The sequence below is a fragment of the Cynocephalus volans genome, chromosome 3 (assembly GCF_027409185.1).
Source record: "Cynocephalus volans isolate mCynVol1 chromosome 3, mCynVol1.pri, whole genome shotgun sequence".
In the NCBI taxonomy this organism is placed as follows: domain Eukaryota; kingdom Metazoa; phylum Chordata; class Mammalia; order Dermoptera; family Cynocephalidae; genus Cynocephalus; species Cynocephalus volans.
The window spans coordinates 1,333,734-1,349,918 of NC_084462.1; the positions used below are offsets into that span (position 1 = coordinate 1,333,734).

General features: G+C 52.5%; 1 protein-coding gene across 2 annotated transcripts; it reads right to left on the minus strand.

The window, feature by feature from the left end:
• Window positions 1-9,878: 9,878 nt before the first annotated feature.
• On the minus strand, window positions 9,879-15,970 carry MAMSTR (MEF2 activating motif and SAP domain containing transcriptional regulator). 2 transcript variants are annotated; one of them, XM_063089788.1, is made up of 10 exons: window positions 15,558-15,970; window positions 14,901-14,964; window positions 13,524-13,562; window positions 12,744-12,877; window positions 12,375-12,559; window positions 11,916-12,018; window positions 11,483-11,677; window positions 10,954-11,121; window positions 10,808-10,862; window positions 9,879-10,652 (listed from the first exon to the last, which is right to left on the minus strand). In XM_063089788.1, the coding sequence occupies exons 2-10, from the start codon at window positions 14,941-14,943 to the stop codon at window positions 10,369-10,371; spliced, it is 1,206 nt and encodes a 401-aa protein (XP_062945858.1). In that variant the 5' UTR covers window positions 14,944-14,964; window positions 15,558-15,970; the 3' UTR covers window positions 9,879-10,368. The 2 variants fall into 2 exon arrangements, with proteins under 2 accessions (XP_062945858.1, XP_062945857.1); XM_063089787.1 differs by having other exon boundaries at window positions 14,901-14,969.
• Window positions 15,971-16,185: the final 215 nt, after the last annotated feature.

Here is a 16,185-nt window from a genome sequence, read left to right on the forward strand (position 1 = left end):
AGGGAAATGGAGAGTCAGAGGAAATCCTGCCACACCCCTTCCTGATCCTTCCAGGGCTGGCTGCACCCCCTCCCTACCAGATTTCAGCCTGACATGAAGGGTCCTGTTAGACCCAGTCCCCACCCACCTCTCCAGCATAATTCTGCCACAGCCCCTCACCCATCTTTCACTGCAGCAGCGCTGACCTCACAAGGTTCCCCAAATGGCTAGTTGCCTGCACATCTTCAGGACTTCGCACATTCTTTTCCCTCTGCAAGGATGCTGTCTTCCAGGTGGTCCCTCTGACCAAGTCCTCCTTAATGGATCTTGGACCTGACTGGCACCATTTTTACACACACTGAGCACAAAATAGCCACCAGCCTTTCCCTGACGAGAAACCTCATGGCTTCTGAAAAATAGAAACTCCTCTCCTTCCGCATGGGTGCAGCCTTCCACCTGACTGCATCCGCCAGCCTCACCTTCCACTCCAGCACCAACCCCTCCCTGATGACGCCAGCCTTCCCTGCAGCCTATATAAGCCCTCCATTTTGAGTGCAGCCCAGCAGATTCTTTTCCTATAATAAAGCTTGATTGGTACCCGGCGTTTCGGCTCACTGTCTTTCATTTTGGTGCTGAAACCTGGAAAGGGTCCTGGCTGGGACCTTCAGAAGATCCCTTCTCTTGGGTTGATTGACCCTCCCGGCTGCCCTTCCTGGACCTGCTGAACCGGGTGCCTCTGGGACTCTCTCCTTTTGCTGTTTCAGACCAATACATCCAACATTGGCCTCAATTAAAGGTGAGTCAGTGGGTCTGTCCTACTTCTACAGGTTCCCCTGACTACTCTCTACAACTACTGTCTACTTGCTATGAAGCCCAGGCGCCTGGCCAAGGGAACCTCTCATGGGCCCCCCAGCTATTGGAGGATGCTCCTTTAGCTGGTCAGTGGCTCCTCTCTTCAAAGAAAGGTATGCACCAATGAGGACGCTCCTTGGTGTTACCCTTCTTCGACGGGGACTGATCACCTCCTTTCTCACCCTCTAAATGGGATCCTCACAATCCAAACCTCCATGTTCTACACCTCTGGGCTGTCTCCTGGCCAATTTATCTCTTGACCTCCAGGGAGACATTAAACCTAAATGTCTCATTTTCTACTGTAATCTCTACACCCTCTGGGCTGTCTGCTGGCCAACCTCTTGGCCTCCAAGGAGATGTTAAACCCGAACACCTTGTTTTCTACTACAATCAAGATTGGCCTAAGTACAAACTAGACAATGGATCCCAGTGGCCAGAAGATGGCACTCTCAATTTGGATACTCTCAGAGACCTAGACAACTTTTGTCACCGAAGTGGCAAAGCCAGAGAGATTCCTTATGTTCAAACCTTCTTCTATCCCCAATCGAGTCCTTCTCTCTGTCAAAACTGTCCTATGTCTCAAATTCTCCTAGCTCACGCCCAGCCTCCCCTTCCGAGGATCAACCCTTTGATCCGTCAGACCACTCTGCTCCCCAACCACCTCCTTACACTCCAGATCCTCCACCAGCCCCTTCACCTGTTCCCTCTCTTTGTCCTCAGCCACCCAACCCCTCTCATTCTTCCCTTTTGTCAGGTGACAACCCCACCTCAGTTCTGGCTCCTTTATACCCCCTCCATGAAGTGGCAGGGACAAAGGGAATTGTCTGGGTCCATATTCCCTTTTCTCTTTCTGATCTCTCTCAAATTGAAAAATGACTGGGATCTTTCTAGTCCAACCCAGACACATATCTTAAGGAATTCAGATATTTTACCCAGTCTTATGATCTCACCTGGCATGATATTTTTATGATTCTCACTACTACTTTGTCCTCCGAGGACAGGGAGCAGGTCTGAATAACAGCCCAACAACAGGTACACAAGGCACATGCCCAAAATAATAGGCAGCCTGTGGGAGCTGTTGCTGTCCCTCACACAGACCCAAATTGGGACTACCAGGCTGGCTACAGGGACTGGGATCTCTGGGATAGCATGATCACGCACTTGATTTATGGCCTCCAAAAGGCTACTCATGAATTGGTCAATTATGACAAGCTTAGAGAAATCACACAGAGATCCACCAAAAATCCCAGTGAGTTCCTAAATCTGCCTCTCTGAGGCTTTACAGAAATACACATAGACCCAAACTCCCCTGCAGGCATGGCCCTCTTACACTCTCATTTTATTATCCAATCAACCCCTGATATTTTTAAAAAACTAAAAAAACTTGAGGATAGTCCAAACACGACCCAACGAGACCTCCTCAACGAAGCTTTCAAGGTTTTTAACAATAGGGAGGAGGAGGAGGAGAAAGATCGCTACAAACAAGATCAGGCCAAATACCAACTCCTGGCTAATGCTATCTGGGGATCACACACTCCAAAGCTGGCTGCCTCTGGGGGCAAGCCACCCAGGAACTGCTTCAAATGTGGTCAACTGGGCCACTGGGTACAGGCCTATCCTAACCCCAGGCCTCCTTCCAGGCCCTGTCCTTACTGCAAACAGCCAGGTCACTAGGGAGCTGACTGTTCCACTTGCCAGAAAGGGAGCAGCCCAGTCCCTAACCCACAACTTTTAGCTCCACAGCCATCCTTACCGGAACTTCTTGGATTTGCCCAAGAGGAGGACTGACGACGCCCAGGGCCTGAGGCCCCCACAGAAATCACCATACATGAGCCCAGGGTAACTCTTCTCATAGCAGGTAAGCCAATCTCTTTTGTCATCAATACAGGGGCCACTTACTTACTCTACCCTTCCTGAATATGCAGGATCAGCAACCCTTCCTCTATCACAATAGTAGGGGTCACGGGATCAGAATACCACCCAAGGATCACTCAACCCCTTTCCTACACCCTACATCACACCCAATTCACACATGAATTTTTAATAATGCCTCAATGCCCAGCCCCTTTACTGGGATGGGACATTCTTTTCAAATTCAAAGCTACCCTTACGCTGGACACTTTAACTCCAGCTACAATACTCCTGTTACAGGCCACCCCAGACCTGGCCCCTGAGGCTTCCACCTTCCCCTCCCCCTCGGACAAGGTTAATCCCATAGTATGGGAAGCTTCTTCTCCCTCCATTGCCACGCACCATTCCCCTATCCTTGTTAAGTTGCAGAACCCTTCTTTGTTCCCTAATGTCCCACAGTACCCCATCACTAACAAACACCTAATAGGCTTAAAACCCATCATACACAAACTCCTTTCTTCTCATCTCTCACGGCCTACCCACTCGCCTTTTAACACACCCATCCTTCCGGTTATAAAGCCTAATGGCTCATACCACTTAGTTCAAGACCTCAGGGCCATTAATGCGGCCATTTTGCCCATAACCCCAATCATTTCTAACCCCTATATTCTTCTATCCACAATTCCAACAACAACCCATTTCTTCTCTGTACTTGACCTGAAAGACCCCCTTTTTTTCTATCCCCTTACACCCTTCCTGTCAAAACCTGTTCACCTTCACTTGGACTGATCTTGACATGTGTTGTTCCCAACAACTCACCTGGAAAATATTACCTCATGGGTTTTGGGATAGCACCCAATTCTTCAGTCAGGCCTTAGCTCAAGACTTATCTGAACTTCCCCCCCATCCTCTAGCACTTTAATACAATATGTGAATGACCTCCTCCTTTGTAGCCCCTCCTATGAGGATTCACAGGCCCACATTAGGGGCCTCCAGGGGATATCGAGTGTCCCCCAGCAAGGCCCAAATTTCTTCTCCTTCAGTCACCTATTTGGGAGTCCGCCTCACCCCCAACACCAGAGAAATAATGGTGGATCTCAAATGTCTAATTTCTGAACTCCCTACTCCTACCACAAAGGGTGAAATCCTTTCTTTCTTGGGGCTTGCAGGGTATCTTCGCCTATGGATTCCTAACTTTGGTGTGCTAGCAAAACCACTTTATGAGGCAGACAAAGGGGATTCTGCCATTCCCTTAGATCCCACAAAGCCCATTCATTCTTCCTTCCAGCGATTAAAAGCCGCTCTCCTTGCAGCCCCAGCTCTATCCCTCCCAAACCTATCTCATCCTTTTATCCTATACGTCACCGACACCCAAGGATAGGCAGTCGGGGTTTGGGGACAAGAGGAGATATCTTCTCCCCTACTGCATACCTCTCTAAACAACTAGACGCCACAGCTTGGGGATGGGCTCCCTGTTTATGGGCCTTGGTGGCAGCTGCCCTTTAAGCACAAGAAAGCTCTAAACTAACTTTTGGACACCTTAGACCCAACTTCTCCCTCTAGCACTCACTCGCTTGTGAGCTGCCCCCACAAGCCCACAGGCCTCAGCCCCCTTTGAACTTATGTATGGTCGGCCCTTCACTCTCACACCTCTCCCTTCCAGCTCATCATCACCTTTGGGCCAGTATCTCCCTGCTCTTTTACTCATTAGGGATCTTCTTTGGGAACAGGCCAACCTTCTATTACCTCATCCTTTCCCTACCACCCCCTCAGAATTTAAACTGAGCCTGGGACAGCAAGTGTATATTAAAACCCAAATCCCAAAGCCTCTCTCACCACATTGGGAAGGGCCTTGTACAGTACTTCTCACCACCCCCACGGCAGTAAAAGTACTAGGAAAGGCCCCTTGGTATCACTTATCTTTCGTAAAACTAGCACCTGAGACTTTACACCAAGCCAGAGGGGTCCCTCTGCTCAACACTCAACCCAACATCTCCTTACACTTCATCCATTTTAGGACCCACAGAACTGAAAATCTCCAGGACCTTCACTCTTCCCCCAATTCCAGAAGAAGGACGATCTTCCCCCAGCGATTATCCTCTCACTGCTGCAGGCCCACTTCACAACCTTTGCACAGGAGCTGCTGCAAGACGGGTCCCAACCCGCCACCTCCAGGGTTGAAGACATCCTTGCGTGGGTAACTGAATTAGCCTGGCAGGGCGCCCCCTGCGATTACACCCCCGACGAGGTTACCCTCTACTCCTTTGTCCTACTATGCCCCCTCTCAACCTCTCAGCCCCTGAACGCTTGCCTTTTCTCTTCCTCTTGCATCTTTTCCCAACAGAGACACATGCCACACCCTGTTCACAGCGTATAACCAAGGTCTTGGTGGGGGGAAAGACACTTTCCAACCTCCTGGGCCTGCCACCCAGAATCCTCAGGGGAACCCTACAGGACACATTCACATCCCTGACATACGTTCCCACAACACGCTATGACCAGACAACCACCACATCATGTTCTTATGGAGGTAAAAACTACTGGACAGCTCTTTCCAAAGGAGACTCTGCTGGAGTCCAGTGTCCCCCCTCCCCCCCCCCGATAAAAATATTTCTGCTTCACCCAAACCACTCACCGAGGCTATAGTGATGGGGGAGGACTTCAGGACAAAACACGTCAGGCCCCTGGCCATGATGGGACTTATCCCTCTTCTTGGTCCCTGCCTCTTTCGGTGTTTCTCTGGTTTCTTACAGGAACACATGCAGGCCTTCACCAATCACAAGGTGGCTGAATTCTTCACAGGAGGAGGATATCAGCCCCTCAGAATCAGCAGCTCTTCCCCGGAAGAATACGGCCTCCCCACACGAAACCAATACCCACCACCTAATTGTTTTACCCACCAACATCAATCTTTTATCTTTTCATATCTTCGTCCATCTCCAGCAGGAAGTAGCTTCAGAAGAATGAGACCTTTGCCCCTTTTCCCTTCTCCCTGTACTTAAAAGGTGGGAATGATGGATCTTGGACGTGACCAGCACCATCTTGGATGTGACCAGAGCCATTTTTACACACACTGAGCACAAAATAGCCGCCAGCCTTTCCCTGACGAGAAACCTCACGGTCTCTGAGAAATAGAAACTCCTCTACTTCCTCGTGGGTGCAGCCTTCCACCTGATTGCATCCGCCAGCCTCACCTTACACTCCAGCACCGACCCCTCCCTGACTACATCAGCCTTCCCTGCAGCCTATATAGGCTCTCCCACCCCCAGGCCTGGTGCTGCTCTCCATTTTGAGTGCAGCCCAGCAGATTCTTTTCCTTTAATAAAGCTTGATCGGTACCTGGCATTTTGGCTCACTTTCTTTCACTCCTCATCCTTTAAGTCTCAGCAAAAATGCTTTCTCTGACCATACTGCCCTATTCCTCCAGGGCATTCTAGTTCTTTCCAGGAATCACAGCCCCACAATCCATTGTACCGCTGCCATCAGAATACTTACTACCCTGGGTCGGGTCTCTCCCTTTGCAAATCTATGAGTTTCATCAGAGCAGAAATTGAGGGCACAGGCTGGGGACTCTAATAAATCTGATTGATTGATTGATTGATTTCAATTTCTTTTTTTTAAAAGATGACCAGTAAGGGGATCTTAACCCTTGACTTGGTGTTGTCAGCACCACGCTCTCCCAGGTGAGCCAACCAGCCATCCCTACATAGGGATCTGAACCAGTGGCCTTGGTGTTATCGGCACCACACTCTCCCAAGTGAGCCACAGGCTGGTCCTTGATAAATCTGATTTAAATCCCCACTCCAGCACCCCCCATCTGTGTGGCTCTGGGCATATCACTCCCTTTCTCTAATCTTCAATGATCTCATCTGGAAAGCGAAGATGGCAAATCCTACCTGATTGGTTCAGAAGACACCAAAGATTGCCTTTGTCTTACAGTAAGAAGCATTCATTCCCTTCCCTTTTTTATCATGGATCTCTAATGTCCAGCAGAGTTCATACACATGGAAGCACTAGAATTGTCAATCAGTGGCTAATGTGGTGATTGATATTTATCAGCACACCCCACACGCTAGGTTCAGTTCATGCACAACCTCAGTGAACACTCATGTGCGCTGAGCTGTAGGTACAGACGAGGAGACTGAGAACGCGACAAGGGGAAGTCACTGGCTCTAGGTCATGTTGCATATGCCTGATCTGCTGTCCTTTTCTACCCACTCAGGTCCCCTCAGATTCCTCATACCAATTCTGTGCACCCAGCTTCTGTGTGTTCTGTGTATTAACCATGCCTTTTTATTTTCTGTATTTCTGGCACTGGAAGGACTGCCCCTCCCAAAGCTAGCTGAGAATATATTGGAATAAACAGACCAAAGTGCTTTTCTTATCCTCTTACACAAAATAGCACAGAAGACTTCTGTGACCAAATGCATGGGGATTTCTCCCAAACGGCAAGCAAGCAAGCAAACTATTTTGCAGCAGACACCGGCTGGGTGTCCTCCAATTCAGTTCCGACACTCTCTACCTGTAGGTAATGTCAGATCCCACAGGATAGATGCCAGTTGCAAGCCCCATGTTTTACCCGTGCTTCTGACCAATGGGTTTTACATAGGGTTCCCACGATCCCCTCCTTGGCTTTGATTAGTTTGCTGAGTGGCTCAAAGAACTCAGGGAAACACTATGTTTACCAGTTTATTATAAAGAATATACATGAAGAGATGCATAGGGAAAGATATGGGGCGAAGAAGCATGAAGCTCCCATGTCCTCCCCATGTGTGCCACCCTCCAGGAACCTCCACATGTTCAGCTGTCTGGAAGCTCCCAGAACCCGGTGATCTTGTGGTTTTTTGGAAGCTTCACTACATAGGTACGATCGGAGCACGGACAATGGTGTTGAAATGTGATTGGACAAGAAGGGTATAATCTTACACTAACAGACTGGGTGGGGAAAATAAACAAGGCCTGTTTCCATACTGGCTAGCCAAAACAACAAACAAACAAACAAGGCCTCTTTACTCAGGTTCTTCTTGGCCTCTCTGTGTAGCCTTCCTTCCTCCCAGTTATGGGAGGAACCCCTTCTGGAATGGGGGTTTACTATGGTTTGAATGTCCCCCAATCTTATCTTGGAGCTTCATCCCCAAATATTGTATTTGAAAGGCGGGGCCTTTAGGAGGTGATTGAGCCACGATGGCTATACTCTCAGGATGGATTAATCATTCAGGGATTAATGGGTTAATAGCTTAGTGGGTTATCAGAGAGTAGACTGGGGGCTTTATAAGGAGAGGAAGAAACCACGTGAAAGGCACTCTCGCTTAGTCCTCCCTGCATCACCAAGGGACTCTGCAGAGAGTCTCCACTAAGAAGGCCCTCATCTGATGCACACCTCAACCTTGACCTTCCCAGACTCCCAAACTGTAAGAAATAAATTCTTTTTCTTTAAAAATTATCCAGTTTCGGGCCGACCGGTGGCACACTCGGGAGAGTGCAGCGCTGGGAGCGCGGCGACGCTCCCGCCACGGGTTCGGATCCTATATAGGAATGGCCGGTGCACGCACTGGCTGAGTGCCGGTCACGAAAAAGACAAAAAAAAAAAAAAATTATCCAGTTTCAAGTATTCTGTTATCAGTGACAGAACTTGGACTAATACAGGGTCTTATGACCTACAATCAGATAAGGGAGGTCAGAGAATTTCTTTATGGCCAGCTCCAAGACAGAAAGGAGAGGGAAAGATTACAGTCTTAGTCTTCATTGCTGGCTTTTGGGAAAAGGGTTTCTGGTTGCTATGATCCACCTTGGAGAAGAGGGATTTTAGTTTCTACGGCTTGCCTCAGGGAGAAAAAGGAGCAAGATGAAAGGAGGGCAGGAGAAGATCAGAGAGAAAGACTGTTCGGAATCCTGCTTCTGAGGCCTAAAATACCTGCCCCCCCCCCCCCATATTTATAACAAAAGAACAAGGGCTATGGGAGTTATAGGCCAGGAACTGTGGATCAAAACCTATATAGATAGATAGATAGATAACATATATATTATATGTATGTTATATATCATAATATCAACTAGCCAATTGCTAGAGATAGTAAAGGGCTCACCTGTGAGCACACCTTTCATATGCAAACCAACCATTCCCGAGTCCACACCCCAGGCCACCTCCTTTATGGAGCTCTTACACTCTGAGCCACTATTCCCCTGCACTAATCACCCCAGACCAGGTACCAGACAACTCAGGACAGCCCCTATGCTCCAGAGCCTGCTGAAATGATTCAAACTAGCCAACCCTAGCCTTCTTACCCTGCCTCACCTGTTCTTTCCCACAGAAACCACAATAAAGGCTCTTGCCAAATAAGAAATAACAAACAAAAGCTCTTGCTCATGGTCCCCCTCCTCTCCCTCTGTCTCCTAACCCACACTGGTGTTTTGTCCTGTGGCCCTGCAAAGTGTAGAGTGGCTCCTTCTTTGGGTATCTGTGAGTACAGCAAACTATCTTTTCACTGGCAGTAGTGTCCTGATCTGTTGGCCCCACCATACCTGAATAATAATGAAACCTACATTTTAAAACACTTTGCTATTAATGGCTTACCCTATGACCTTCTTCCCAGACTGCCTTTGGGCTGGAGGTGCCTGGGAGTTTGTGTCCTTCCTCCCTCTCATGACCCATGGCCGATAACTGACCAGAGGTGGTATAGTGGCAAATCTCTAAATACGGTCCCCAATGTCCATGCTCCCAATATTCATACATTTATGTAGTCCCTTCTCCCATATTCAGCCTGGGCTGGCCTGACTTGCATTAACCAGTAGAATACAGTTGAAGTGAAATTTTGTCAGTTCCAAGCCTAGTCTTTACGAGACTGGCAGCTTCTGCTCCCTCCCCTTGAAATGCTTGCTCTTTGGGAGCCCTGAGCTACCAGTTACCCTGTTGGAGACACCACACAGAGAGGGAGAGCACTGACACTACATTGAGAATGACAGAGGTCCAGATGTTCCTGCAACCCAGCTGGGCCCAGTCTTCCAGTCATCCCCGCCAAGACAGAGCTCCCCACAGGATCAGGCTGAGGTTGGGACCAGTAGTGCTCTTGCTGTCTTCTTCCCCTTTGCTGTCCCATTTCCCCGATTCCATTGCTGGTTTCTCCTGGGACAACTTCTTTAATAAATCACTGGTACTTGAATCTTGTCTCAGACTCTTCTTCTAAGAGAAGCTGACCTCAGACCAACAATTTTTATTTTCTCACGTCCAACTAGAACCCAAGGGCCAGGCTCCCCTTTTCTCCCTCTCCACGTTTCTCTGCCCCTCTCTTTTATCTAAAAAGCATAACCACCTTCCAGACTCCCCAGACAGCAGGCAGCCATCCAGCATGTGTTGAGGGGTGGGAGTGGGGGGAGATAAAAACATCCATGAGACCTCTGGAGGAAGCAGCAAGCAGTTTGTTTGCCCTGGCCAGCAGCAAATGAACTCCCCTCTCCCCGACCATACAACCACCGAAGGGGGATCATACGGAGGTCAGGCAGGCAAAGTTCAGGCAGTTGGCATGTCAGCAGCAGTTCAGGGGCCAGGTTGGGATGGGGGTTGTCTCTGATCTTGTGTCTATCGTGGCAGGGGCTCTGCTGGTTGCTTTATCCCCTCTCTCAGGGAGTCTCTCTCAGTGACCTCTCCACCCCCACCAGTTCTCGGTGCCTGAAAAACCCCAGAATTCATCACCATCGATCCTCCAGCAGGTCCCACAGCCGGGTGCCACTGGAGTCAGAGAAGTCAGCAGAGAAGATGCTGGGGGCTGGGGGGCCAGAGTCCAGCGGAGGACTCCCACTCAGGGCCTCCAGCCAGTCCAAGGAGTCTGTGGGGCCCCTGGGAGAGAGGGATGGGGAGTTCGTAGGGGACGGGAGTGAAGAGGAGAAGACAGATGAAAGGCCTTCAGAGTCCGGGGAGGGGGATAGCACATCGAAGGATCCGGGGAAATCCAGGGGGATAGGGGGCAGCGGGTCTGCAGGAAAGGAATGGAACGTGAGCTTAGGAAGGCAGGGATCCGGCCCCAGGTCCCTATTCCTCATTTCCAGGAGTCCAGGCCAATCCTCCCTCGGACCCAGGAGTCCAGAACTTTAACCCCTTCTCCCAGAAATCTTGGACTCCGGTTCTTACCATCAGGTTCCATCTGATCCTCCAGGATGTCATCGATGCCCCGATTCGGAAGCAACTGCAGATGGGCAGACGCAGGGTAAACCCGAGACTCCGGCCCGGAACCTGACCGGAGATCCCTAGCTCTGCTTCGACCCGCACCTTCTCACCTGTGCCCTCCGGATCGCTTCCTGGAGCTCCTCCTCCAGAGTCAAGGCTGCTGAGGCCGGTGCTGAGGAAGGGATCAGGGCTGGAGCTGGAGCCGGAACCGGAGCCGTCACAAGGGTATCCACGGCACGCGGAAGAGGTGGCTTGTGAGACAATGGTCTTGGCTTGACCTAGAACCGCGCAGAGGGCAGTTCCTATAAGCCACGCCCACCGGGCGCAACCCCACCTCGCAACCGCGACTCCACCCCATGGTCCTGTCCCAGCCCTTCGCTCGTCTACTCCTCCTTTGGCCTCGCCCCGTAAGTCTTTTTCTTTTTTTTTCTTTTCTCCTTTTTTTCGCCCCCTATTCTTTCACTGGCTTCTCCCTTAAGATTCTCCCCCAGTGGCTCTGGACCACGCCCCCTCGACCCCAAGGCTTATCACGGCTGGGCCACGCCCCCCAAATTTCATTGGCTACCCGTTTTTCGACTTCCCGCCCTTCCTGCTTTATCTTCTCTTCATTGGTCCACACCCGCATAGCCCCGCCCTCACCATGCCCTGCCGCCGGGCGGTTCCCGGGGCCTTGGGTCTGAGGTACGTCCAAGAAGCACCCGCGGCAGTATCCTCGCGCCTCGGCTTCAGCCGCTCACGGGGCGGGGCGCCGCCGCGCATGCGCTCCAGAAGCATCGACTTGGTCCCCGACACCGGGAGGCCCCGCAGGCGCAGCTGCTGCCGGAGCTCTGAAACCTGGGTCGGGGGGCGGGTAGAGGCGGTGCCCGGAGGGCTCCGAGAAACAGGCGGGGGACGGGGCAGGACATTTGGAAACCGAGAGGACGGACTAGGGATCCGGACTCCTGGGACCCTAAAAAGGATGGGACTGGGGACTCGGACTCCTGGATTTCCATGGGACAGAGGCTGTGGAGTTAGACTTTTGGGCCCCAACCAAAGGAGAGGACCAGCCTGGGAAATTACACCCTAAACTCACCGTCAGTTCCTCCAGTTTAAGGGTCTGAAGTTCCAACTTGTGTGGAGGGGGCGAGGGGCTGGGAACTCCTGGTGGGGAGGGAGTGAGGGGAGTGGGCTTCATCCTGGTGATTGTCGTGAGGAGGGGGGGACATAGGTTAGAAGGAACAAAGGGGGGAGAAAAGGCATTCTGGGGTTCTCAAAGACAAGGGCTTGAGAAGATGCAGGAAAGTGAGGTCCCAGAATTCTGGGTCTCCGAGGAAGCAAATGTGAGGCAAGATCTCTGTGCATGGAAGAGGAGGATCTGGGGGCTCAGACTCTTGAGTCTGAAGGGAGAGGGGCTGGAAGCCTGGACTCTTGAGTCCTGGAGGAGGAGGGGGCTTAGGGCCAGACTCCCCTAGTCTTGGACTTTGGGTTTGAGGGAGAAGGGTGCTGAGACCTGAATTTCTGTGCCCCTGGAGAACAGAAACGGGGGTCATACCTAGTATGTAGTTGCTGTGAGTTTGTCCCTTCCCACACAGGTGGCCTGGGGGGACCCAGGGCAGATCCCTCGGCTTGGGGGCCAGCCCTGGACCCTTGTCTTGGCTCTGGGGGCATGTACTGGTGGTATGTCAAGTTTCCCCTGGGCTTGGTCTCCTTCCAATGTTGGGAGATCTTGAGAGACTCCTGAAAAAGCAGATATGATGTCCTTTGCTACAGCTCAGTTCCCACCTTCCTGCCCCAGAGGCTCATGAAAAGTATGGGGTCGGCTTGGCAGCACCAGAAAGAAGCAAAAGGGGCAGCAGCAGCGGCAATAAGGACCAAAGCTAGACTGTCAGGGGGACTTCCCCTCACTCTAGTCGAGACTCACCTTCTTCGGAGACCTCCAAGGGCAATATTCTGGCTCAGAGAGCAGAACCCCAGGGTTGAAGAGGAAAGGGGCCGGGCCTGAGGGTGAGGCTGGGGCCAGAGCTGGGGCTGAGATCCACGGATTGGGATCCAAGACTGGAGAGACATTGAAGGACCCTGAGAGTACTGCAGGCAGCAAGTCAGGCAGGAAAGAGCAAGGCTGTGTGGGACGGAGGGCCCTAGAGGCCCAGGCGTCCCTCCTTCCCCCACCCACCCTGGATGGGGGAGGGCAGGCCCAGGAAGCAAAACCAAAGTGGTGGGAGCTGGGTGCCTGGACACCTGGACCCAAGGACAGAGGTGCTGGGGGCTCAGATTTTTAGATTCTCTGTCACAAGGGATGTGGCTGCTGAGGATCACAGATTTCAGGGGTTTTTCTGGGACAGGGTTGGGGCCTGCACTCCTGGTTCTCGGGGAGAGAGAGAAGCTGAAAGCCACATCTTGAGGCCCTTATGTATGCCAAGTGTGGAGTCTGGGACGCCTGTCTTCTCCAAAGAAACAGGATCGGAATTCATGTATCTCGTTGGGGTGGGACAGCTGAAGAGCAAGAAGCAGAGCTCCTAGGGGTGGGGTGACCAGGGACCTGGACTCCTGGGTCCTTGGGAAAGGACAGGATGGGATTTCAGTGTATCCCGGGACATAGGGACTGAACTGCAGGAACCAGTGAGGGATATCTGGCCGCTGTACTCTAGGGTGTCCCAGGGAGTGAGGCCACCATCCCTTCCCTTTAGGGGCCCACACTTACTTGAGTCGTGATTCCGTCTGTGGATCCGAAGCTGGAGGACTGTGGAGGGAGGAGGGAGGGGGGAGGTGGGAGGAGGAAGGCAGGAAGGGAGTGTCCAAGAGCCTGGCCTAGCAGGCGGTGGGAGCTGCAGTTGTTGGCGGGACACGAGTGCCCAGCCCCCTTACACACTCTGTATAGGCGGGTGGGCGGGCAGCCTGCTCCCTTTCCTGGGCCTCCAGCCCACTCCCTGCCAGCACAGTGCTGCAGGCCAGAGCTGTTCTGGGGCTAGGAGCCAGGCAGCATGCAGGCAGAAGGCAGCCCTGCCCCAGGCTCCAACTGCCCCCTTCACAAGACTGTACCCACCCCACCCAGGCACCCCAGCACAATCGCCATCTTGGCAGCCTGGCCCATTTACACCTTGCCTCCTTATATCCATGCACCCTGCTGTGCACATGGTCCTTTCTGTGCTATCTCTGGCCCTTCCCACAGTCACCCCGCCTCTGCACTCGCACCATTTTTTTTTTTTTTTTTTTTTGTCGTTTTTTCGTGACCGGCACTCAGCCAGTGAGTGCACCGGTCAGTCCTATATAGGATCCGAACCCGCGGCGGGAGGGTCGCCGCGCTCCCAGCGCAGCACCCTACCAAGTGCGCCACGGGCTCGGCCCTGCACTCGCACCCTTTAAACATGCATCTCTTTGGGCTCTAGTTTTGCACGCATGCCACTTTTGTGCACTCTTCATCCTTGGCTCACTCTGCCTTGGCACCTACCTAGCCATGTTAACACTCTTATTTATACACTTAGGATTTGGCCCCCAGTTTTGAAGCAAGGACCTCTCTTTGCACATTTCTCCTCTTTTCTGTACATGTGCACCTTTCTGCACACTCTTTGCTCTTTATTTACTGGTGACTTTGCACCCACCCAACCACATAAGCACACTCATTTGTACACTCAAGTACCCTTTGCCTATTCAAGAATTGGCCACCAGTTTTACCCACTTGTACACTCTCCGCCCACCCTGGGACCTAAAACATGACCTGTGACACTTTCAAGGCTTGATAACTTATTGTCCCCTTACCTGCACTCCTACCAGGTCCTCCGAAGTCCCCACTCTGCTCTCTCCTCCGCTTTACACGTTATTTTAAGACCTTGTTCCTTTTGTAGTGTCTGGCCCTCTGTACCCCCCCTCTCCCTTGCTCTTTTGAGCATTGGACCAGCCATTTGCATACTCATTGATCCACCACAACTCGACCCTTTTGCTGGGGTCTCCTTTATGCACAAGTGAGCTTTGCACAGAAAACATATCTCGTGGGTCATAACTGCCCCTGCCCCACCCCAGAATAGAGCATTCCCAGGACCCCAGGACCTTTCCCCCCCACAAACAGAAAGAAGCTTCTCACCAGATCGGAACTTGGAGCGAATGATTTGGGAGCGCAGGGTCATTGCCAAGGCTGGAATGGGGACCTGGACTGCGGGGAGGGCAAGGCCCCCACAGAGGGCAGGGCCAGAGTGGAGGTCAGGAGGTTAGCCCTGCATGTGAACTCAGAAGGGAAAGGGCATGAGGGAGTCAGGGATAGTAGTGGTCTTGGGCTATAACTTCTGGATGGGGGCGGTAAGGGGACCGGGGTCCTAGACACCTAGGTCTGAGGTAGGAAAGGGCCTGGATTCCTGAGTCTTAGGACGAGGGGCAGAGGGCCCCAACTCCTGGATCCTGGGAGAGGAAGGACCTGGAGTCCAGGACTCCTGGGTCAAAAGGAGGAAAGCATTGGGGGTCTGGACCCCTACATCTACAAAAGGAGAGGAAGGACTGGGGCCTGGACTCCTGAATCTCAAAGAAGAAAGAGGTTAAGGAACTGAACTCAGTACTGAGGAGACCAGAATCCGAGATCCTTGATTGAGAAGGTTAAGGGGGCCTGATAGGTCCCTGTGGAATGGAAAGGACCATAAGACCTGCATATGAGAGGAGTGAGTGGGTGTCAGTCACCAGGGTCTGTGGGGAAGGGGCTGGGACAGAGGAGTTAAGGTGGGTCCCCTCCATCCCCCCAGGGGCTTCTCACCAGGTTGGCTCAGCGAAGCTGTGCTCTGGGGAGGGTTGAGTCCCGCGGTGAAGGTTGGAGACTACAGCCTCCGCCCCACCAGCCTGAGACCGCCTCGGACCCCCGTTTCTTGGGGCGTTCCGGGAGCGGTGGAGCTGGGGCTGGGAGGAGACAGGAGCCCCGCCTGGGACTCTGAGAAGCGGTGGGAGCACGCGCTGTGATGGCCTGGGGCGGGGTGGACGTCGGGGCTCCCTGACTCGTTCCTCCTTCACGTCCTGGGGCCGTGGGGTCGGGTGGAGCAGCGGCAGGCGGACTGACGGAAGCAGGTGCTGGGAGAGGGGCGCCGGGTGAGCAACGGCGGCAGGTGGTCATGTCCCGGCCCTGCGGCAGGTGCCACCTGTTGCCTGCTTTTTCCCTGACGCAGCAGCAGGAGTCGGGTTTAGGGGAGTGAAAAGTTCAAACTGGAGCCTGGACTCCTGGGTCTGAGGGAGGAGGGGCTGGGAACAGGGACAGAGGTGTTGGGATTCGGCGGTGTGCCCGAAAGGCAGACAGAGCCAGGAAAGGGCTGGGGACCCAGACTAATGCGTCTGAGGGAGAGGGGGCTGGAGTATGGACTTTTGGGGTCAAGGGAGAGACGGCTGTTTCCGAC

Excerpts from the sequence above, each read along its gene's own strand:
- MAMSTR (XM_063089788.1), bottom strand. The coding sequence starts at position 14,943 with ATGACCCTGCGCTCCCAAATCATTCGCTCCAAGTTCCGATCTG. Across the intron at positions 12,560-12,743 it reads CTTGGAGGTCTCCGAAGAAG|GAGTCTCTCAAGATCTCCCA; the intron begins GTGAGTCTCGAC and ends CTGCTTTTTCAG. Across the intron at positions 11,678-11,915 it reads TTAAACTGGAGGAACTGACG|GTTTCAGAGCTCCGGCAGCA; the intron begins GTGAGTTTAGGG and ends CCCCCGACCCAG.